This window comes from Ciona intestinalis, chromosome 9 (assembly GCF_000224145.3).
Source record: "Ciona intestinalis chromosome 9, KH, whole genome shotgun sequence".
Classification (NCBI taxonomy): Eukaryota; Metazoa; Chordata; class Ascidiacea; order Phlebobranchia; family Cionidae; genus Ciona; species Ciona intestinalis.
Genome location: NC_020174.2, coordinates 3,679,802 through 3,704,660, shown reverse-complemented (window position 1 = coordinate 3,704,660; position 24,859 = coordinate 3,679,802). Strand labels below are relative to the sequence as shown.

General features: G+C 37.4%; 2 protein-coding genes across 3 annotated transcripts; both read left to right on the top strand.

Moving 5' to 3' along the window:
• Window positions 1–2,035: 2,035 nt before the first annotated feature.
• Window positions 2,036–3,164, top strand: LOC100186984 (snurportin-1). Its single transcript, XM_002130871.4, has one exon. The coding sequence runs from the start codon at window positions 2,132–2,134 to the stop codon at window positions 2,999–3,001; it is 870 nt and encodes a 289-aa protein (XP_002130907.1). The 5' UTR covers window positions 2,036–2,131; the 3' UTR covers window positions 3,002–3,164.
• An 18-nt stretch (window positions 3,165–3,182) lies between these two features.
• On the top strand, window positions 3,183–24,559 carry rar (nuclear receptor). 2 transcript variants are annotated; one of them, NM_001078338.1, is given in 14 exon segments: window positions 3,183–3,298; window positions 3,675–3,825; window positions 4,437–4,632; window positions 5,111–5,287; window positions 6,050–6,166; window positions 10,728–10,814; window positions 18,950–19,137; window positions 21,178–21,319; window positions 21,715–21,887; window positions 22,349–22,534; window positions 22,595–22,711; window positions 22,764–22,851; window positions 23,277–23,435; window positions 23,791–24,559. In NM_001078338.1, coding segments are annotated over 14 exon segments (1,917 nt in total). In that variant the 5' UTR covers window positions 3,183–3,257; the 3' UTR covers window positions 23,886–24,559.
• Window positions 24,560–24,859: the final 300 nt, after the last annotated feature.

Below are 24,859 nucleotides of genomic sequence, written 5' to 3'. Positions count from 1 at the left end.
GGTGTGGGTGAAGATGGGACACCTTTTCATTCTATTTTCTCATCCCATTTGGTAGTAAACAAAGAACATCAAAGATTTATAAAACCGTATCCTCACGACTTTGTGGTTGATTGTTTAAAACAGCACTTTCAGGATATTTGTATAATATGTGCTAAAGGTGTACCGTCTTCCGCCACCCCGGTGTACTATCCTACATTTATATTTTGTGGCGAAGATTAACACGTTCAGAGATGATGATCGAGTTAACATATTACACTTCATAAAGCATGACTTCCGAGCGGGCGTGATTAAACTGTACAAGTCATATCGATAAACCAGAACACACAATTGGAATGACATGTAAATAAAACCAAACATTGATGGATGCTATGACCCCGCCCTGCTCGTTTTGCAAATTGGTCCAATCTTTGAAGCCGTGACGCTCCCTTAGGTTTTGGGCATGTGTTTATAGGGACACAGCCAGACAGTTTTGTTGCAGACAGACACACAATATTTCCTTTGTATTTTTGTAGATACTTTCTGTGCTAATTTTGTAACGTGTCTTTGTAATTTAAAAATTTATATCTCATGGGTAATTCTAACATAAAAAAGGATATTATACGAAAAAACGATTTTTTTTAGCAGTTTTAATATAAAATTGGGCGAACAAAGTAGACCATCTTGCCCCACTATCTCTCCCACCCACAGAAATAAAAAAGAGTAGAACGCGCAACTGCCCAATACCGTGATATATATTTTTTTTCTATTCACGTGACCGCCAACTCCGCCCCCATTTCGCTTTGTCTCCATTGTAAAAGATAGGCGCATAGTATTTTTGGAAGGTTTTAGCTGTTTATTTTAAAAGCTACACCAACTATACAAGTTTATTAGGCAAGTTTAGTTATTTGGTAGGTTAACACTTACAGTTTACCACTTGTTTAGGAAATTTAATTATTTAATAAATTTAATTAAAAATTTCAAACAAACGCCTTGTTAAAAATATATATATATTAAAAAATAGTTGTTTTGCCCTATATATTTAAATTAACTGAAAAAAACAAAGAAAAACTACATAAAACACAATCGATTCCATTGACTACACAAAGCATATATACTAGTATATATGCTTTGGACTACAATAGGAAACGGGAACGACCCGCGAAAAAGACAGAGTGTATCACCTCTCTCTTTTGCCGACATTAGAGATGCCCGTTCTATTTTTTTTTTTTATTTCTGTGCTCCCACCGTACTTATTATGTGGTGTGGTTTTATTGGGGAGTACGTGCCTATTTATTGTAGCTAAACACTCTTGTTTTCTATCTTTAAAACATATTATTTTGTATTTTAAAGTATTTTATAAGTACCATATAAGGACGGGGTTTCAATATTAATTGTCTTTTATAAATGTCAAGACAAAACCATAGTTTGGGCCCAGAACTGGACCCGTATTTTACGTGTTTGCTCAACTGTATGGATGCGTCATAGAATTAGTTTGTTTGTTTTATTATATGGTCCCCTACTTTCGCTCCTCAATCGCTCTCATGTTGCCAAATGTGTTGTGTGACTGTGAACTTTAGTGTGAAGTTCGCCGTGCAGTGCTGTGAAAGTAGAAGAAAGTCTGTAGGTGGATCTCTGACTAAAAAATCTGTTCGGGCGTTTATTAGCGGTGTGTTTCATTAATTAGTGTATGCTGTCTGCAGAACAATTAAAAGTTATCGTTTATGCAGAAGAGTTATTAAATTAATCGCCGTTTTATTATTGCATAGCATTTGTAATTTATTATTTCAGTTTACTTAGTTCAAGCTATGGTTATAGAAGTCAATAAAATACTTTATATGGTGTTACCGTACGTTGCTATTATACTTAGAAAATGCTCGGTCGACGCTATGTACGCAAGTTTCTAATTTGTACAATAATTTAATTTAAAAAACGCATTCCTGCTAGAGTATAGCAATCAACTTTGCTGAATTGTTTCCAAAACCAAACCTTAGGAGAATGCGTTGGCATATGCTAGATGCGGTAACAATAGCATTTATTTCATATGCACCTTGCATGCTGTAACTGTTATAAAATATTTATATGTTTGAAACAGGAAAGAAAGTGTCTGAACCACACATGAGCCGTGTTGTTTAAACTGATAAAGTCAAACAGAATGGATGAACTTACAAACACTCTAGCTACTTCATTTGGAGTAACAAGCAGTGAAAATAACATATACAGCAAGCACCCAAGGTTTGATCTGTACAAGCAGAGGACTTCAAGAGAAGCAGATCAAAATGTCCGACGTCAAAATAAGTTAAAACAGCAAAAAGAACGCAGATGTAACTTCCAAAATCATGCAAGAGGTCTAGCGTTGGGGGAATTTGAAGATGAGGAAGAGGAAGAAAGTTTGGAAATGGACGTGGATCAGTCAAACAAAAAAGTTAAACGGTACAAAGACCAATTGATGTTATCTGAGTGGTTGGTAGAAGTGCCCGATGACTTTGAATCTGAGTGGCTTATGGTCGTATGTCCAGTAGGAAAGCGAAACTTAGTTGTTGCGTCTCGAGGCAGGACGGTCTGTTATTCTAAAAGTGGTTTCTGTATCGATACTTTCGCCTCATGTTTGCCAGGTGGAAGTTACAGTACAAACTCTGGTTATACAGTACTTGACTGCGTGTATGTTGAAATCAGTAAAACCTTCGTTATTTTAGATGTTATGTGCTGGAACAGTCACCCAGTATATGACAGTGAAACAGATTTTCGATTTTTCTGGCTGAACAGCAAGTTCTCAGAAACAAATGGTCTAACTAGCACTTCAAAAAACAATACCTACAAATTTGAAATTCCCAAACGCCATGAATGCACAAAGGATTCTATATTAAAAGGCGTGAATGAATCTGATATGAATACAGTCGACGGTTTATTATTTTATCATAAAAGAACCCATTATACTTTTGGTTCTACTCCGTTAGTGACTTGGCTGAAAGTTGAAATGCTGAAAGATATATTAAATATAACACCATCTATCTCTCAACAGTGAAAGTTTTTTATAGTTAATAACAGAAAATGCTATTTCTGTGCGAAATTTATGATTCAGGTTAAATCCTAGCAAACTGTCATGTAAATTTCGAAAGTTTAGAAATTAAATGCTGTTTCAAACTTTTTGGGACCACTTTCTAATAACTACTATTTCATTGTTACAGGTTGGTAACTATAACTGTATCGTATGGTTCAATGAATTGTAATACCATTTGTTGATTTGAAGTTAGATTATTGTTAAATTGTTGGTTTTGAAAATGGAAACGGTTGAAAGTGTTGATTCATCAGTAGATTCAAGGTAATAGTGTTTATATTGGTCCTACTTTGCAAAACATTCTTTATGTCTGTAGTTATCATATCATAGGCCATACAATTTGTATTATATAAAATACTAGTATACAAGGGTTTTAATATACTAGTCGTACAAGGGTTTTTAAACTTGCACACTTTTACTTGGCTGCTATATTTTTATTATTTAACATAATTACATTTCTAGTTCATTAAATTTAACTATGTGAGTATGTCTATGCTAAAATGTTCTTTTGATATTATTCATAGGTATTTGTAATATAGACGCTGACTGCTATACATGGCCCATTGTGCCATAATATATCAATCCTATTCAGTCATGACTTAAGTTAGACTAACCAGTAACCACGAGATTTTCTTTGAAGAAGTCACATGGAATCTTCCCAAACTTTACAAAGGAAATCTTCCATTGACAGCCAAGCTACAACGGCTGAAAGTCTTGGTTCTCCTTCACCGAGAATATTGTTATCCCCTTCACCCCAACCTTTACCATTCTTTCCACATTATACAGCCCAGGTATTTATATATATATAGATATATATATATGATGCTGTTTGGTATGATTCACATTAACCCATAATTTACAAGCTTGTTGCTGTATAAGTGGTATTAAACTCTTTTACTGTTTGTGTAATGTGACATTTATAATGGTACAGCTCAAACATGGATGTTTTAGCATACCAGTTGAGCTTTATAATATAGAAGTAGACATTTATTGTAAGTCTCTTAATTATGAACGCATATTCCCTAATGCATTCCAATATGTAATTGTATATGCTGTATTACACGTTCATAAAGCAGTCTGTAAATTCAATTTTGTAAAAAGTCACTTCTTTTGATACCATCTGGCATCTGCAAACAGTAGTTAGAAACACTTATAGCTTTGAAAGTATTTGTTTTCACCATTCTTTATTCATATTTATTCGTATTTTTGTATTTAATAAGTTTAACTAAGTTAAATATATTATATATGTGGGAAAATCTGATATTGGCTATTTATATTATTTTTCATTTTAAACACAGTTCAGCTTATATCTATACACATATATATATATATAGATTGATTTCACAAAAACACATTGCTATAGGCTGGAATATGAAGTGTATGCAAAATATTGACTTTACAGTTTTATGGTCTTGGAACATCAGAATCTCCAAAACATTTCAAATCAGCTTCATCTGCTTCAAACATGTCCTCTCATCCCTCTGTTTCTGCCTCGCAAAGTGATTACCATAAACAGTTTATGTCCCAGGCCTTATCCATGGCAATGATGCCGCCCAGCTTCCCACCAAGTTATGGAATTGGTGGCTATAATTCTGCAGGTAAATGTTATAATAACTTTTAAAACTGCATCTGGTACGGGTGCAGTTATGGGCCACAGAGTTTAAGGTTAAGGCCTAATGCTACCACCATTGTGGGCGTAGGTGTCCTTTAGCAAGACATTTAGTCGTATACTGGTTTGCTCATATTGGGTGTCCAAGTTGTTGGACCTACATAAACAAATAATTATTCCCCCGAAGTTCCATATGCGGTAACTCCCGAACTCATTATCAGGCATAAGGTGTGTGAAACAGAACATCTGTGTTGTAACGACTTTTGTTGCGCTGCCACACAAGGATAAACAAGTCACATTTATTTACTTTTGGATAGAAACCTCTATTAATGTTTCCTGCATTTGTAAAATGTATGTTAAGCAAGCTGTATATGTTTTATATTTTGTTTTTTTTTAGTTGACACTTGACATTAAAAGTTTTTTGTTGTTTCTTTTAGCTGACATTCAAGTTTTTTTGATTTTTTTAGTTGACATTCAAGGTTTCTTAATAAGTGCTGCAGCGCAAGCAATGAGTGCTGCGTTGAAACCTCACGCCCTGAATTCCAACAGCCCTCCCTCTGCCCAATCCTCATGGAAGTTGCCACCTACATCGTGCACTGCATCCCCTGTTGGCAATTATCTTCACAAATCCCATACAAGTTCAGGTGTGTATGTTGTTATAATAGGATGAGGAAAGATGGAACACATTTAGCACATAATATCCAAATATTGTGTTTTAAGCAATTAACAGTGGTCTTTAGAAGTCGTGAGGATACAGTTTTATAATTATTTTAATGATCTTTGTTTACTACCGAATGGGATCAGAAAATAGAGTGAAAAGGTGTACCTTCCTCCCCCACTTTACTTTATAATAGATTCTGTGTTTACATTGATTGTAAAATATGAATTGATTATCCCATCTGTTCATATCAAAATTTAATATTGTTTCTAAAGTTTGATTGTATGTTTTGGAATGCTGCCGGTTGCTTGATAATCATACCACAGCTGGTAGGACTTTATTAAACATCTGAAACTCCCATAATACTTGCTCACGTACCAATACAGCCAGGCATGCATTTCACAGGAATTTTAGAAGGGCATGTTGTACATATTAAATTTGTTTGTTACGCTTGCTATTACAATGTCATGAATATTGTTTCTTTAGAATTTATTAATGCTACCGGTATGATACAGCAGTTTTGCTTATGTAATTTTGTTTATTTTTGCGCACTACAGTCATTTTCTCCAAACAGTCAAATACCCACTAAATACACAGTGTGTAAACCATAAATATTGAAACATTACTTCAGGCTTAACTTTCTAATGTAATTAAGGCAAGACATTTTTTAATGAGATATGCTTAACAAATTTGTATCTTGCTATTGCTTGTTCCAAATTACTTTACATGATAACTTGTTATAAAATAGGTCGAGGCGCTGATCGGCTAAATGAGGTGGACTGCATGCCAAACCCATCTCATTTTAATGGCACAGCGAACCATGGACAAGAGAATGCGAAACGGAGGAAAATGTCAGAAATGCGAGGTAAGATGGTACACCTTATATGTACTCTTATGCTGTTGTGCAATTTGCGAAAAGTCGTAAATTTTTAGCTAAATAGTTTTACGGGGATATTTACGGGGTGATAAGTGAATCACAAGATAATGTGTCAGATCATGGGAGATAGTGTGAAATAAAACCTCACAGTCTTGAACGTTTGTCTCAACAACTATCTATCAAGTAGCCAAACTTGAATTTTACCAATATTTTGAGCTGCAACATTCAGCTCGTTGTGCACGACACTCTTTATCTTGATATATCTAAGACCCTACAGCTGTATATGCGGTTCAGCATCTATATTGCTAATCCTGATAGCATAATCAACCTGTACGGATATCACGTTTATTTTTTGACATCTAAAAAACTGTGACGGTCACGATTTTAATGTACGGCTCATGTTGTATGGTGTTAAAGATATGATTTCCGCAAAAGATAAATCCCGTTATCTTTGAGTATTGGTTTGTAAAATTGTCCAACCAACTGCAACAGGAAAAATGACATGATTAAATATAAGTCAGTCTTCATGGGATTTTGGTTTAACTTGACCAAAGTTTAACGTACGCATGTAATCCACTAATTTATCGTTTATGTTAAAACGATTCCATTAAGCCTCTGGCACCAAACGAATTAAACGGTTTCTTGGTTTCTATTTGTTATGCAACTGGTTAACTAGTTCACGAAATGTTTACGTTTAAAGTCCAATCAAATAAACAAAACACGAGTTACCCATTTCTTGCTAGAAAACATACGCCGTGTATTAGCGACTGAAACACGGTTATACAGTATTTCCCATTTAATAGTTCAAGTATATGGTTTTTATGGTTAACGACTATTTGACTGGTGATCGGTTTGGTATGTCCTAGTTTTATTTTCCTGGTTAATTATTAATTAGTTCTAAACCGCATGACGTTCGCTGTAGCTTTCACAAAGGATCAGTTCTTGGTTCACAGTTTAAATCCTGATTGTAAATGTGTTTTTCGAATTGCAACAATTTGCTTCTTATTTAAAATATGTTAATATTACTTTTGCTTTTCCATGGTTTAGCTTATGTAACGATTACTTGTGCCACCATAATATTGAAGTAACATTTTCATATGAACACTTAGAAATGTTTATAACCAGTTTAATATTTTGCGTGGGAAAGTTAATTCGATGTGTACATGTTATATTAACGCGACATTATCTTGTTTGTATATCCAACAATGCTGATAAACCAGTTAGCAATTTTGTAATATTGAACTGTCTCTATCTAAAATGCCTCGCGGTTAACACAAACACGTGACGCGCAACCTACGTAACAGTTTGTTGCGATGTATATGGCGTACATTATTACGCGGAGTCCATAACATGTCATATATCACTGTGGGCTACAGATCGCAGACAATCATATTTTGTGGAACTTTTTAGCCGTTTTTAACATTAAAACCTCGTTGAGTTCTCCTACCCTATAGTATTATGTTCTTTGAGTGTCGCTGATTTTCTACGCAATTAAAGGCACAAAAACCCCGATGGAAATTACGCAATCGGTAAGAGAAAGTTATGTCACGTAGCGTTTGTAACTGTCTCAACAGACTGCATCATCACACATATACCAACTGTTATGTCACTTATGTATGTCTCTCGTACAATATCAATAACATTGTATCATACAGTAGGGTGGGGAAAGATGGGACACATTTTAATTCTTTTTTTTTCGTCCCATTTGGTAGTAAATAAAGAACATTCAAAAAATTATAAAAACCGTTTCTTCACGACTGCTATAGACCGTTGTTAATTGTTTTGAACGCTGTCAGGATTTTTGAATTTTATGAGCTAAATGCGTCCCATATTCCCCTACCCTGCTATATTGTATTTATCATTACAGCTCTTAAAATTACTTTAAAAAAAACATGTGGTTTTTTGCGTAATTTTGCTTTAGCGGTGCATTCCAGGTAAGTGTTAAACCATTGTTCATTGAATAAGGGATTAATGTGCCCGACATGCATGACATTAGACGTTGCCCTTAGGCGTATTGGTAAGCGTACCGGCTCCCGTTCGGGCCGTCTCGCATAGGCTGTAAAATATACTTCGTACCATATGAATAATAGACGTAAAGCGCGTATTGTGTTCTGCTCTAAGTTTAGGCTCGAACTTGTCAATTTAATAACATACAAAATCTGTTTATTTACGCATGCATAATTATTTCACGTATGCTTATACCCTTTGTGCAGTTTTTAAAACTCGAGTTTGGCTTTCAAATGTGAAAGGAAAATATTGCTGGTTTTCTTCCCGTTCTATGTATTAATAATGAATAGGTGATTTGGCAGCTTTGCTTGCGCCATGCATTATACATGGTACCATCCAAGTGCCGGGATTATTGCTTGAGGTAATTCACAAACAACTGTGAATGTTCTCTTTCAGTCGAACAAAACAAAACAATAGTTTACGACATGCGCGCACTTTGGCACCTCTATCTGTGCGTCGTATGATTTATTTCAATCGTCGGGTGGCGCTATTGAGCCAATCGTGTAATTTTGTAAAAAAGGTCATTTTTTTAAAAAAACTTAGCGACCGACCGACTGTTATAAAAATTTTCACGTGTAATATTTTGTTGACTTTATTTGAACTGTAAAAATGTGCGTGCCAAAAGTGTTACGACACTTAACGTAAGATCGCTTTGTACAAACTACAACTTTTTCGCCAATTACCGGCTACGCGGAAAATAAACGTCAACCAAGTTCATGTTTCCACCACATGATGTTTATTTGTTAATTTTCCCAGAAATATTTGATCTGTTTTTTCTTCATCTTACATTTAGCCCGGTGACTTTTAATGCGAATCAAATAAAGTTAGGCCGTTTTACAATTTCCACTTGGCTATAGAGTCATTCAGTTAGTCACACGCGGACAAGTCTTCCGGGAGTTTAGCGGGATAATTATTACAGGATGGACGAGTAAATGACTTTATTTGGTAGATTTGCTCGCTGTCACGGACAAAGTCTTTCTAATATTTTACTTGTGTTGAAACCGTTGTCCAAAACGTTTGTTTTTTTAATTATTTTGATTTTTTTTACAAAAATTCCAAGTGTGTTTTTTTTATAAAAATCGTTGTATATTATGGCTGATTAACTAGTATGTAATTTAATGCTAAGTCAGTGTATATTAAATTTAATGTTTGTATAAAACACGATTTTACATAAGTTTTGTTTATTCCTTTTACGCGGTTGATTAATTATGTCGGTTAAAACTTGTCTAAATTTGAGAGAATTTAAAGAAATTCTTAATTGACCTCCTAACGACCTCTCTCGGTGGTGCTTACGGTCACTTCTCTGATGTTGACATCGGCCTCGTTCGTATCTTGCTGCAGGGTATGTTTTAATTCGCGTTCACACGGCTTTTCAGTGGCATCTCTATTTCTGAGCCATACTTGCCAGCTTATGGTCAAGTGTTGTACATGATATACATGATTTTTTGTTTTTTTGTTCTCGGTAGTCGTTTGCGCGGCTAAGCTAGCCTTAACATAGCTATAATGACTTGGATATAAATTATTAATTGTCTCAAGACGTAAGAGTACAGTGAAGGCGAGGGGCTCAGTGTATCAGCCAAGGTCAGATAAGCTCGTTATCGTTAGTTTGTTATGTTCGCTGTCAGTACAGAGCATATTGTGGCAATGGACCGCTTTCTTTTCACATGTTTTCGGTTGTAGTGATAGCATCACGAGCCTGTTGAATATTGTAGTTGCTGAACGTCAGATCATCTATAAACATGGCCTGTGATATCGGTGATTTAGAAAGCATTGATCTTGGTTCTCTCGCCATTGGGGCAAGCAACGTCAGTGTCCGTCGTCAGCGACCAATGCGGCAAAACTTGGCCATCCCAGGTCGCGCCATGAGGTGTTCAGCCGTCAATTCATATCAAGCAATGCCCATGCCGCCACTGGACTTTAACGAGGGAAATCATAGGACGGACCAGATGTGCAGTTCAAACGTTCACCCCAACCCAGTTGCGCAAGTCGCCACAAAACCAGCACCACAGCAAGGCTATTGTCCGATGGATGCACAGACTTCTCCTATGTCCGCACTTGGATTTCTAACCAACAAAACGATCGAGCGTTTCTTTCCTCAGCAGATTGATGCGAAACTTTTCAACTGTGCGAATCAATTCATAAACAATACCGGAACATCGAACAATATGCCGGCGGTGCGGCAACATAGTATGAACAATACCCCAGCATATCCTGCCATGTCCAACCAGAATAAATTCCCATCCGAACGTGCTTACCATAGGAACTTCTACCACCAACCACACCAACATGCATCAAACAATACCATGGACACGGCAATGTTTCACCAGCGTGCTTTCCCACATCCCAATGCCTCGAATCATCCTTGTGTTAAAATGGAGTGGAATGGATTCAATCCAGACCATCAGCTTCCTGTTTTCGACAATTATTCCAAACCACTTATGCCTATGCAGCTATGTAAGCTCTCAATCTCACGCGTATCGTGTGGTTTTTAAACAGTGCTTTTTGTTCTTTAAATAGATAATAACATTTTTTAATTTTTCAGATGGAGGACGTGAGAGAAATCCCATTGAGAGCTCGGTGTCGCCTACTAGTGTTGGTCTCAACAACCACACAGGGGAAAAATGTAGGGGTAAGTTTGTTGGGGTGTTATTCATTTTATATAGTATGGTGGGGGAAGATGGAACAATATTTCATTCTATTTTCTTGTCCCACTTGGTAATAAACAAAGAACAATCAAAGAAAGAATTATAATAAACCTTATCCTCACGACTATCATGGACCGTTGTTATTTGTTTAAAACACGATCAGGATGTTTGCATATTATGTGCTGAAATGTCCCGTCTTTCCCAACCCTACCATATATTAGAACTTATCAAACCCAATATCTAGATATGTACGTTACCAAAAAGCAATGGCCTTATACTAGGTAAATGGAGATGGCGAAAATAAAAGCCACCTTTGTAGAATTACACATACGATTAAAATGTGACACGTTGCAGTTAATATGACTTAGTTTGGATTTACTTGAGCAGCGAACACGTTTAACGTGAATTATTCTCAGTGTTTATTTATCAAAACCAGCTCTGTATCTTCCCCGCCCAAAATCCTCGTTCTTAAGAACGAGTGCTTCCACATAAAAACACATTTTCTCCTGCTCGGAATCCGATTACCGTGAATCTCGCCCGTATAAGCACGCCAATTTAAACGGAGTCGACGGGACGACGAATAGCAGGCTTGTAATTAAATTAATTCCTGGCTAAATCGCATATGTCGGTGCCGGATTAACGTATCTATGATACATTCGTCGCAACCGCACAGTCTGCTGTTTGTTTCACCGTTGATCATTCATTTGTGTCTCCCATTTTTTTATTGTTCAATTTCTTACCAATAATCCAAATCACATCCAACAAATGTCAGTCCATGTGCTATAGTTATTTTATTCGAAATCCGGATACAAAATTTTGCATTAGTGTAGGCGTATATTCCAATTTATAAAAAAAGCAATATTTATGTACTTAAATAATCTAATTAAGTTTGATGCCGAAAAGATCCTGTTTCGTAGCTTACTATATAATACGTGGAGTTGGTTTGTGTGGTATACGCTGTAGCTTTGGTTCTCGGTCGCATTTTATGCTTCTAATATTTGCTCTGTCAACCAAGCCATCGTATAATTACATCCGCCCAGCAATAAGTGACGTTCGTATTAATGCTGGCAAGGATAGGGATAGCAAGTTCACTGTTTGTTGTTGCTTTCTTTGCTCGCTGGTGTGCCACTCGTGAGCAAAATGCCAAGTCCGTGCTGGGCATTAAGCGGATTAGGATAAACAATTGTCTGCGATAAGGCGTATTTACCGCACGCTATGTACACCCAGCATGCCGATCGTTGCTGATGCAAGCTGAGCATGCGGTATCACCATGTAAGCGCTGTAAAGCAAGGGTTCACCGAAGGGTCACACCTGGTTCATCGAAAGGTCACGCACATGTGCAAACATTGGCGCCAGCATGCGGCTATACGTCACAGTACACATTCACTAGTATCTTTCACCAGTACACTTTACTTTTAGCAGTTTTTCGGTTAGAAAATAACTGTAAATTAAATTTAAGTTATTTTTCCATGATCCGCTGTATCTATTTCATCAGTTTATTTCAGCCTATTATTCCCTGTATACAGTTTCAATGTTATCTCCAATTTGCGGTCCAGTCTCTGCTGGTGTAGTATTTTCTCCGAGGCCCTGTGGTCTCATAAATTAGCCATGCTATTTATATGTGCGATCGTGTTCGTATATCCCATCTCAATCATTCGTTCTTGTCGCCCCATCCGGTATTTCAGTTCGCTTGTCCTACCCTTCATGTAATTCCTATACGAAACACCACAAATCCCCAACATACTAAATCTGCATGGCACAAACAATCCACGTAAAACATCAACAAAAGAACGGTGAGAAACGTTCTGTCTTTATTTATCTTGCCCGAGCGGTTAGCTTATCTTGTTTCACCAGTGCGTTGGGACGATTAAACGTGGGAATATTCAAGTTATCACGACTGCTGATACACTCCTTTTGTACCAAGGCCTATATTGCACAGACAAAGATTCATAATTTCATATCGATGCCGCCTATAGTAGTTAACGTAGGTTTTAACCAGTTCTTACTTCAAAGTTCAAAATAAGCCTTGTTCATTCCTTTTCTTTATCTATACCACTAAACTGAGATTGTGGTCACAAAATTGCAAGATATATCTGATAGATTGATACACTGGGAAAGGATTAAATCACCCGCTAATAACGCGTCGTTCTTTGCTCTTTTACCAACAACGTAAAGGTTATTACATTCCACGCGTTTTATCTATACACAAGCAATGCCATGTCGGTCAGGTTCAACTTTTCGGTTCACGCAGAGGTTACAACGAACGTTGAATGTTTCTACGAAACAACGAATGTTATTTTTCCTAATTGTGGAAAACTTGTTCTTCTCTGCACGAGATATCTCGGATTCTTAGAACAAAAACAACTTTATTATTTTGACTGTTCTGTGATTTTAATCAATTAATATTGCTTGAAAGTTGTCAAAAAATCCGCTTGTTTATTTCCAAAGCATTGGCCATTACGTTGTAAAACAAGAATCGACCATTTGTGTGTGTGTGATAACTTAACACGTCGTACACTGAACATGAAAGCAAATTAAATCTGATATAGCGGAAAGCCCACGAGACCAGTATGTATGATATAATTATATCGCTGAAAATCCCATCCTATAATTTCAACTTAACATACCATTGCGATACACGGGAATCGAGTAATTATCTGACCTAACTTATGTAGGTTGTGGTATTGAGTAATGTTATTTAGTTCATGTTATCTTGTTTTTCACCAAGAACAGACACCTAAGGTGGGAGTTAGCGATTGTTTGTGTGCGGTGGTATTAGCGTTTCGTAAGATGCCCTGGAGACAAAAATCTTTTGTTTGTTTTTGTTGACGTGGATCGTAAGTTGTGGGCCAAGCGTCTTGACCTTCTTCATAAGTATTATGTGTTGTTACCACCATAATACACTTCTTATCAGTTGTTTTTAAATCAAGAGATAAACTCCCAACGAAGTTCTAACCACAGTGTATCTCAATGCACTTGATTGACTCGTCGCGGTAGATTGACACGTTTCTCTTATAATAAGCATTATAATAGGATGGGGAAGACGGGACACCTTTAGCACAAAAAAAACAGCGGTCTATGGATGTCGTAAGGATACTGTTTTACAACACTTTGAATGTTCTTTGTTTACTACTAAGTGGGGCGAGAAAATAAAATGCGAAGGTGTCCCATCTTTCCCCATCCTACTGTATGTTGTAATTATCCGAAGCTCGAATGTAACCCAATATTAATAAATATCCATTTTTTATGACGTCATTTTTAGCTATGAAAAACATTATGTACAACGTTTTTCAAATATTTCTGTATGTTGTGCGAATTTTTTTTTTTTAAAGAGTACACGGTTAGCTAAAGCTGTAATGTATTATGATGTCAGCAAGGGGGTATCTCGCGAAGTTTGTAATATTTGTTCAGCTGGACGGAGTGCTCATCATTCAGCACTGTTTGTTATGTAATGCTAATGTACGGTTCCCCATAAACAGTCGCACATATTCAGTTGACGTTACTACCGATTACTACGTAAAGCGACAAGATAATTATTTCTTTTTTGTGGAATGTGTTTGTTATTCTTGAAACGTGGAGTTCCTGGTATGCGATCTTGCGTGACTAAATGTTGTAGGGCGTGACGGAGCAAAACGCTCAACAAACTTGTAATGGGTTTTTACACTCCGTACTTTCAACCGTAAAGGCCATAATTTTTAATTAATTTTTGTGTGTTGACTTACATATGAGTAATTATTTTGTGTATTGGTGTACATGTGATGTCATAGTTCTGTTATTTTAATGGCACATCATTGTTTTAGCACGTCTTAGTATGTAGCTGGAGGAAATTTGCGTTTTTGTTGCCTTTTTCGGTTGGGACATTAGTGGTAGATTATTTATTGTTTAAAACCCTCATTAATTTCTGCTCGATAAATCGCCGCAAGCGTCAAGCTTTGCGATCTGGTAAACGTCCTTTTGTTTTGTAACAATTAAATTTTACCAGACAATGGTTTAGTTTTCAGACGAAGTAATTATCGAAAGAAGTACAGTTCGCAATGGTTTTGTTGCATCGTTAAGAGTTAATTATATCAGTTGTTGAACATGGATGGTTAGACACGAGCTGTTTTGCAAACTCTCGCATACTGTTTGTGTTGCTGACATAGAAAGGCGACGTTATTATAGCTGCTATGACCGACATTTTTACAGCGTTGTATCTTTTCTGTGTATTAATTGGACGTGTTATTTAAGCATAATACCCCGTTAGGTCGCTTAAGTTTAAATATGAATTAGCGCAAGCATATATTAGTGATTAGTAAGGGCAGTGCATATTTATATCAAACAGTAGCTGCGTGATAGGCAGTTAAGTACGTGAAGCAGGCATGACAGTGCAAACAAGTCATATTGTGAGAGCTCTCCTGCTCCTCATTAGAGAAAAAGGCAATTAGTTGGTGAGAGAAGTGAGAGAAAAGCAACGTCACTTGTATTGGAGAAGTGCTGATGCTTGTTGGTCCGCGGTCACTGGTGAGGGAAGGCAGAAGCTGCTATGTATTGTTTGGAAATTCGCTGCGCAGGAAATCGCTAATAAAAGCTTGATATTTTCCACGATAGGACTTGCGATAAGGTTAAGCCATGGTAAACTGCAACGTGCGTTCTTCCCACGTTACTACACTTATAGAGCGTTATGCGAGACGCCGAATTCGGTTGCTGCAATATAGTAATGTTGCCACGTAGAAAGATTTTGTAGATACAAAAAGAGCTTTTAAATTTTGAGAGTCTAGACAGTAAAGTGTCAAGCTATTGCATTTAGTGCCACGTGTTATTACTGTCAGGAATGTAACAACTGCTTGCTAACAGGGGTCAACTGCGTGATAATCTTCTGTTGAGCTTGAAGAGAGTATTCGTCACCTAATCACGTTTAAACTGTCGTCACTATAGCTGGTAGTTTATCACTGTAGTTGCTTTTTTCCTGGTAAGCACTTCAGCTTAAAGAACAACATTGGCAGCCGCCCAAAATGTAACGTAACATCCGAAATGTCGTTTTAACGTTTTCATATCGTTGCAGTTTGTTCTAGTTAATTAGTACAAAGCATTGAGCTTCCAGCAAGCAACTTGTTTTATTGTGGTGTCAGTATCAGCGTGATAGCGTTGTTGAACTCTGCGTGAATACTATAGCATGATGAACGTTATGGAGTTTCAAGAACAATGGAGAAACCGAATGAATGGAATCTTGAGCGACATGTTTCATCCTACATCTACAATATGCGATGCTATGACTGGCATGCCACGTTCGCATAATACAATGGCATCTATGATAGATTCCCCGCCACCGTTACAGAATCTGACCATTCATTCGAATAACTATCCTCGGCAATATTACCAACCGCCGTATTATCAAGCATGGGACTACAGTCAAAGATGTGGGTACCTATTTGTTTACTTAATCTGAATAAGTTGGAGAATTTTGCGTGGGCCACTTCCATGCTGTCCGTCCTAGTTCTATTTATTTTACTTCTTTTCACTTCCAGACACCCTACGTTAGATATTATAACCTCGTGCATTTGCTATATATAGTTTATCAAGTGAATATATCCTTCCTAACGCTATTTATGCTAGATAGTTTATGTTATTGTCAGGGCAGGTTAACAATTAAAATTTTTATACCGCGGGCGCTTACTGTGACCCTATGACCTTATCCAGTCTACGATGTTGTCGATTTTGAACCGAAGTTTTACAACTTACGACGTATCAAAGTCGTGGTACAGTTGGATACAGTAGTTGGGATTTTTAAAGTAGCTTACCTGACGTAATGCCTATGTTGCGTGACTTCCTTGAAACATTGCGGTTGAAACTAAGCTATTGTTTGATCCCCCTTTTGTCAAGTCATCGTTTAATAGTAAAATAACAACTTAAATTATATGGTTGATTGTTAATATTCTGTAATTAACGTCCGAATACTTTGGTCGGTAACTTAACTTGTTGTGTGTTCACTTTTGAGCTCTTGTTTATCTCATCCCTTGCGGCAAAATCCCCAAGGACTGTCGAGACCGCTCCAGGCTTCTGTATTGCCGATCGGGTCTTACTCTTTTTCCCAACCATGACAATGGCTTGGCAATCCGCCATCTTGTTATAAGGGATAGGACGGACAACTTTCAGTGGAAACCAAAAGGCGGTCACTGTAATTGATACATGTATTACTAAATCCTTAGAGTGCTTAATCATTGGTCATTATTAAATTGACCGAACTGTATTAATCAAAAAGGCTTTAAAAATTTGGCCATTAAATTTTTGGAAGTAGATTTTTTCTTGTTTTCTCCCCATTTTCCAGCGTATCCTAGAACAACAGCTACGTTGATGTAATTAACAGCTAACGTATGTGGAATTTCATGCTCTGATTGGTTTCCGCATTTCTTTGAGCTGATTTATCTTAACGCAGTTTAACTAAGTTGCTCCAAGACTGTATAGGAGTGAACTTCGAACGTCAAGTGGTACAAATATAGACTGTATCGATTGATATTCCGCATATTAATGTATATACCTAGAAAAACGAGGGTTTTGTTCGTGTGGTTAAGGGTAATATCCTTGATTAAACCGCAGCGCAAAAACCCCTTCGTTAAAAGAAGCGTCACATGCGACACATGCGTATACCTGATCTGATTCATTATTGTACAAACCAGTAAACGTGTAACGTAAACTGTCTCTGACGTATTTCCGGTACAGAAGCACAAGCAATCAGCAAATGACGTCACGTGGAGAGTAAAACCTGACTGTGTGCGATCATGCGTGGAGTGAAACGATAATGTAATTTGGTTTTGAGTATTCGCCAAGGCTATTTAAGTTTAATTGGCTTTCATCTAAAGCATAGCCAACGCAAGCTGTATATGGCCTTGCTTAATAAACCAGGGTGGCATGTAGAGTGTTAATCCTGGGATCTTATGCAATGTGGAATCAGTTACATCGTTATAACTATGTAATTCAACCAAGTTGCTACCAATTATGAACACATGTGTGCTGGGATGTCAGCGCGTCACTTCTCGTCTTAGCACGAGCCAACAACACAACCATTCGACTAATGCGTGATGATTAAAGCGCTTTTATTGGCGTAAGTAAGCTCTATCATCCGCATATAACTGCGCGTATGCCACGGCGCTTCCACCCGTAAAATCAAGCCCTTAGATAAATTGAAAAATTACGACTGGCACGAAACGTTTTCCGCAATAAATTTAACGCTCTACATATTTTGGTCTGCAGTGGTTATTAGTGGCGTCATTTGGGACTAATTTTAGAGTATGCGATAAAAAAACTAGTTGTACGCGGATAACGGTTTTGCATAAAATCTATATCCAAATTCATTTGTTATAAAATTGTGTTGAGTTCGAGGAACGTGAGATTAATCGAGTTTGGATGCGTCATAACTTTGTTAAAAATAGCCCAAACACGTGGCGAGGGTAAACGAAATCATTCTAATGAACAACGCGCCGATCGGATGACTAGAACTCATCATAATTGAAATTCCTTCCATATTTGGTTAATTTGAAACATTTAAAATTTGGAAAAAATACCAATGTATTGTTTTGTACAATTGTTTGTTTTTTTATTTTCTGTGAGCATTATTTTTTACTTTGAAAACAGATTTGTTCATATTTCAATTGAACAAGCAGTGAATGATTCCCTTGTTAAGTTTCGTTAAGTGGAGCAGACGGGGTTCTTGAATGCAGACGTCACTGTGAGAGGCTCTTAAAGCGAGTGCTTGGTTGTGGGTTTTGCTGCGGTATTTCACATATTAAAGCCTCCTGTAGCGTGCATACGCGTTCTCATTTTAATTTGATGAACAGACTTACATGCAATTTCATGACGCTTACTGTTTAGGCGTAATTTGTGACCTACTAGTTACTCTGAATGCAGCGTACGTGTCATTAATAACAGCTGGTAACCACTTGAGTGTTTGAAGAGTAACCGTTATACTGCTTGACACTTTTGTTCTCTTTTCAATCAAGCCACCCCAATATAATCAATAGCAGAAACGCTGCTGGGTAACAACCCAACAACTACTTAACATACTTTTCCAAATAAACTACCAAACTCACATTGACCCAACTTCCAACATTTTCCATAAATTTAAACAAAATATTCTTCATTTCAGCTTCTCCCGACAGCGTCGGCCTCTCATCCACTGGCAGCAGTTACTCTGGTTCGGAATCCGATGGTCTTCACCCCGGCCAATGTCCGCCCTCCCCACCCCCACCACCTCGTATATACAAACCCTGTTTTGTATGTGGAGACAAATCATCTGGTTATCATTACGGAGTGGCATCTTGCGAGGGTTGCAAGGTAGGTTCATCACTATACATACAAACATACATACAGTAGGGTGGGAGAATATATGCATATATTTCATAGACATGCAAAATGCACTAAAGTAGTGACTGACAAAAAGGCTGGCCACATTACAGTACATACACTGTAGGGTGGGGGAAGATGGGACACCATTAGCACATAATATCCAAATATCCTAATATTTTAAACAATTAACACCGTCTATACGAGTCGTTAAATACGGTTTATCATTGTTTGAATGTCTTTCGTTTACTACCAAGTGGGACAAGAAATAGAATGTAAAGGTGTCCCGTCTTTTCCCACCCTACTATATTAGGTTGGGGTAGTATTAGACCATTTTCGTTCTCCTTTCTCGTCCCAATTGTAACAAACAAAAAAATACCGAAATATATAACCGTATCCCCGTAACTCTTAAAAATGCTTTGTTAATTCATAAAACACGATCGAGAAATATGGGATTTGGTGCTAACGATATCCCGCCTTACCCCACAGTACCACACATACGTCTATACCAAAACGCCCGCCCGAACCGGTTCGCAATTAGCCGGACTTTGTTCTTCCGATATCATTGTTAGTTTCGGAAATGATCTTGCCTGGTTGTCCTGGTCACTCAAGGGTCGTATAATAATCCTCGCCACGCAATTTACAATGCTCTTACAATCTAACCTACTTAGAATAATAGAACCGGGGACATCACGCTGTTTATTATGTTGGTTTTCTAACGCCCCGCATAGACTATGTTTGAAAGCACTATGATTGATAAGCATAGCAATTGCATACAGTATAGGGTGGGGGAATATGGGACACCTTTTTTGTTCTATTTTCTCGTCGCATTTAGTAGTAAACAAAGAACATATAAAGAATTTTAAAACTGTATCCTCACAACTTTCATAGACCGTTGTTAATTGTTTAAAACAAGATCAGGATATTTGGATATTATGTGCTAAAGGTGTCCCATCTTCCCCTATCCTACTATACTTATATTGAATCACTCGTACATAATATGTTGGTTTAAAACAAGGTCAAATGGGGTAAATTTTAGGTAACTTAATTTAGAGAGTCGTGGTAGTTTTGGGTCAGTTGTGTTTCGTTTAAACTAATGATCGCATTTTCCCCACCCGTCTGTTGTATAAACAGTTATTCTAAAGAAATACGATTCGGTTTAATTTCAACAAATTGTCCGAATGATACCGGCCACCTACTCATTTAATGATAGTGTCCTCTTGTGACACTACTACTACTTAAATGATTCAACCTGTCAGAATAGTTAGAAAAACTAAAGCTCCGGACGTTTTCGCAGTTGTGTCAGATCAGACACCACGTCTGCTGCCCTTAACGCCCTAGTTAGCCTGGCCAACTTTTCGCATGGTCGCCTGTAGATGTGCATGCTATATATCGAGTTACTGACGGCAATTTTTCTGCTTGATGTTACTGTACAACCAAACTAAGTGGTTCGTGCTTCGTTTTAAGCTAAACGTGTTTTGTATCCGCGCAAAAAGATAAATGAGTGGTCGTGTATCATCGTCCAACTAATGCGAACGTGTCAGCCGAGTTGTTGCAAGCAGCGCCAAATAAGGTGTTGGCATTGGAATTTTTCGCAGTTCCTTTGCCCATGCCCTGCAAGAGAAGTTACCGAGTTTACTGTACCTTCCCTTGTGTTTGGTGAACACAAATCTTTGGGTCATTTTTCACCCGAGCTTTACACTCATTACTTTTCAAACCGAAATTAGATTAGCTCATTATTTCTTATTTTAACAATCACGAGTTAAGTTACGAAAAATAGTCGACACGCAACTAACTCGCGGTAAAACAATTTCTTAGATTCTTTTAGCGAACAGGAATGTTTTTGCTTCCAGCAACTTAGAGCTAGACAGCAATGACATGCGTCAGTGACAATTCTTAATTTAAAATCTTCAACGGGTTAATTCGGTCGCGTTCGTTTTATTACGCACGTTGTTTAGTTAGTTTGTTTCTCAATAATAACACTTCTGTGTCATCGTTGAATCATAGTAACGTTACATGCATTATACACAGGGCTTCTTTCGACGTAGTGTGCAGAAGAACATGCAGTATACTTGTCATCGTAACAAACAATGTCTCATCAACAAGTCTACAAGGAGCCGATGTCAGTATTGCCGCTTGCAGAAATGCATCCAAGCTGGGATGCTACGTGAATGTAAGTGGCTGCAAGTTCTTAAACCTCGATATTCTCAAATTTTTTAAGTCTACCACATTTAATACTCTGGCTGAATTTATGTGTGCAATACCGAATTTTAAAAATCTTAATTTTGAATTTAAACACATGCTAAAAATGTTCCAAAAAAATTCAGATTTTAATCTATTTCGTGGCGCTACTTTTTAGACGATACTTTTTGTGTGTGCTATACCACATTTTAGACCTGTAATCTTACAGTTAAAAACAACACTTAATTAGTAATTTTAATCTATTTTGCGGCACGCTACTTGGTTGGCACTTTTTAGACGTTACTTTAAAGTCCCAAAAAAACAAAAATACTGTTTTACAAATTACATACCTAGTCGTGAATATTCATATGCTCTTGCTCCGTCTAGCGGTCAGAAACGATCGTAACAAGAAGCGTGGAAAGGAAAAGGAAGGAAAGTCGGATCAGAATGGAGTTGACGAGCCTTCGTGTTCACCTGAAATCGAAGCGTTAGTTACATCTGTTCATAAATTTCATGTTGAAACTTTTCCACTCAGCTCAGAATTAAAGAAATATCAAATTGTAAGTTTTGTAAAAAAGGTGGTTTTTAACATTAAATCTAACCATTTTATTCTTTTCTTCCCATTTAATTCAATTTCATTAATTAGTTCCCGGGCGATGTAAGTTCAAAATTGTTAATTTAATAATTCGAAAATAATTTGCATGTTCCGCAACAAACACGTAAAACCAAGACACGAATGTTTAATTTAAGCAAACTCAGTTTAAAATGGCTTGCTTATTTAAAACAAGCACAGGAAACAACCTTTCAATATTGATCAGCCCAAGTACGTGTTGGCAGGCACCACGGTACATAGCATCATATTACCAAAGCAATTCCTCATGTCTAGTTCCTCTATAAAGCCAACTTGATTCTTATGCTCGTTATTTATAACCGCTCATGTCATATGCGGTCAATTTGCATGCCATAGTTAAGCATACCCGGCGCCTTTTAATTGCCATGGTCAAAATCAAACCAATCGCAGCCTTCCCCGCCGATTGTGAAAGACACTAGTGCGAAGACGGACAGCAACTTATGGGAGAAATTCGCTGAACTATCCACCAAATGTATTGTGAAGATAGTAGAGTTCGCTAAGGGGATCCCAGGGTTCCAGGACTTCACAATAGCTGACCAAATTACGCTGTTGAAATGCGCTTGCCTAGAAGTGCTGGTGAGTTTCTTCATTTTATAATCTAAGCGGACATCGATTTTAATATGAATTCCTTGACAGTTTCTTCGAATTTGCTCACGGTTTTCACCAGAGCACGACACGATGACTTTCTCGGATGGCCTCACACTTACACGCAAACAAATGAGGGTGTGCGGGTTCGGACCAATTACGGAACAGGTTTGTTTGCAATCCACCAATCAGATTCCCCCATTAACACAACGTTACACAGGTTTTCTCGTTCGCACAATCTTTGCATCCGTTAAACGCTGACGCCACAGAAATCGGCTTGCTCAGTGCTATTTGTCTCGTATCCGCAGGTATCTATACACCTCAAAATTTTTACAAGAATGAATTAATGAATGAAATTAGCTTTTTTCTTGTGTGGAGGCGCAGTTGTCATAACAGGGTGTTCTGTTTCATACTTTTCGTGCCCTCTTATAAGTTAACACTTATGTAGTTTAGTTATTCCCCCATGGCGGAGCCATTACAGTGGTTCTAACATGGGTGTTCTGTTTTATACACCTCGTGTCCGCTTATGATTTATCACCTATGTAACTTTGTGGGTGATTGTTTTTCTGTACGGCTGAGAATTTAGACAACCTATTAGTGACCGCTTGGTTGTAGTTGTAGTAATGGCCGTAAAAAATGATCTTGCCCAAGAACACATACGCCCACAATGATAGCAGCGACCCGACGTCATAATCGCCATGGCAACCAAACTAACAGCATTGTTACGTCACAGATCGAGTTGACCTCGAGGAGCCCGACAAAGTTGAGTTGCTGCAAGAGTCTTTGGTCGAAGGTTTGAAATATTATGCTCGGAAAAGAAGGCCGCACACGCCACAAGTTTTTCCAAAACTTATAATTAAAATCTCAGACCTTCGAAGCATCAGCTTGAAAGGTTGGTTTATGAAATATGAAATTTCTGATTTTATTTTAGCTTAATTGCACAGTTAAACATGGGTGTCTTGTCTGCTTAGTAAGACCGCGTTTTCTGAATAAGCTAAGCTTCTGTTTTATTCCGGCGCCGTGGTAAAGTGGTAAGCGCGCCTGCTTGTAACCCAGAAGTAATGGGTTCAATCAATGCTCGTCGCTGCTACCACTGTGGGCGTATGTGTTCTGGGCAAGAAACTTAACTGCAATTGCTCCAACCCAGTGGTTACTAATCGGTTGTCCAAATTTATCAGGCATATCCCATTTTCTCTTGCGTATATTCACTACTGTATTCGAAGATAGTAATTAAAGTTTTGTTATAGGCGCTGACAGAGTAGTAACTGTAAAAACCGAGATTCCGTGCGGAGCCATGCCACCCCTTATGTCCGAGATGTTGGAAAACGACGAGGTCGAATAAGATGCTCTCGTGATTACGTCACAAATCCAATTCATTCATAATAATAGTGTTAATTATGTTGTGCAATTCGCTTATTGTGGTAAGCGTCTTTGCACACCAAGCATCACAATTTTATTTGTGACGTCACATTCATGGGGTGTCAGCCTTCTTGCCATTGTAAAAAATAAACTTATATCGTGTATGACGTCACAGTAGTACCCGAAGCGGCCGTTTTGAGGTATCTCACTTCGAATTCGCGAAGCATTATTTATAGCTTCATTTCGTTAAATTTTGTGATTTTTTTGTTCAAAGTTCAGATGATGTGAATTACATTCACTCTGGAAAACTACCAGTTTAATTTTGAAATATTTTATCTGTAAAGTGCCTTTTGCCGACGGAAATTCAGTGTTAGGTCATTTTTAATTCGAACCCACAATTTTTTATTTTACTTTTTACCCAGAAAAACTTTTATCACGATATCCGTTTTATAGAAGCGTTTTATCGTTTTTGAACCACAAATTTTAGTCTGACCGTCTGTAGCACATCTGTGTTGTTTTCGTAAATTGCCGTGGTCATAGTACAGAACTACTGGCATTGCTGTGCGTAAAGTATGAGAAACTGGCAAACTGTGCATTACAATATTCTATATACTTGCCTATGCGTCGGATTGCTCGTAATAAAGTGTAATAATTTCACTCGTGTTGGAAATTATGTAGTTTAATTTTTTCGCCATTTTATACATTATAATACCTAGAGATAAAAAAAATATTATGATGAAATTTCCGATGTAGTCCTGTTGAAAATCATGTAGATTAAATATTTCGACAACTTTAGACTTACTAATTTTTGAGGGACTAAAAAAAGATTTACCTTTGCGTTCTGGGGCAGTACATGTTACAATACATATATGCAAATTAGAGGCTACGTTTTTTTTCGAAGGTCGGTTCCAGCCTATTAGTAACCACTTGCTTTCAGCAATTTACGGTAAATGTTTA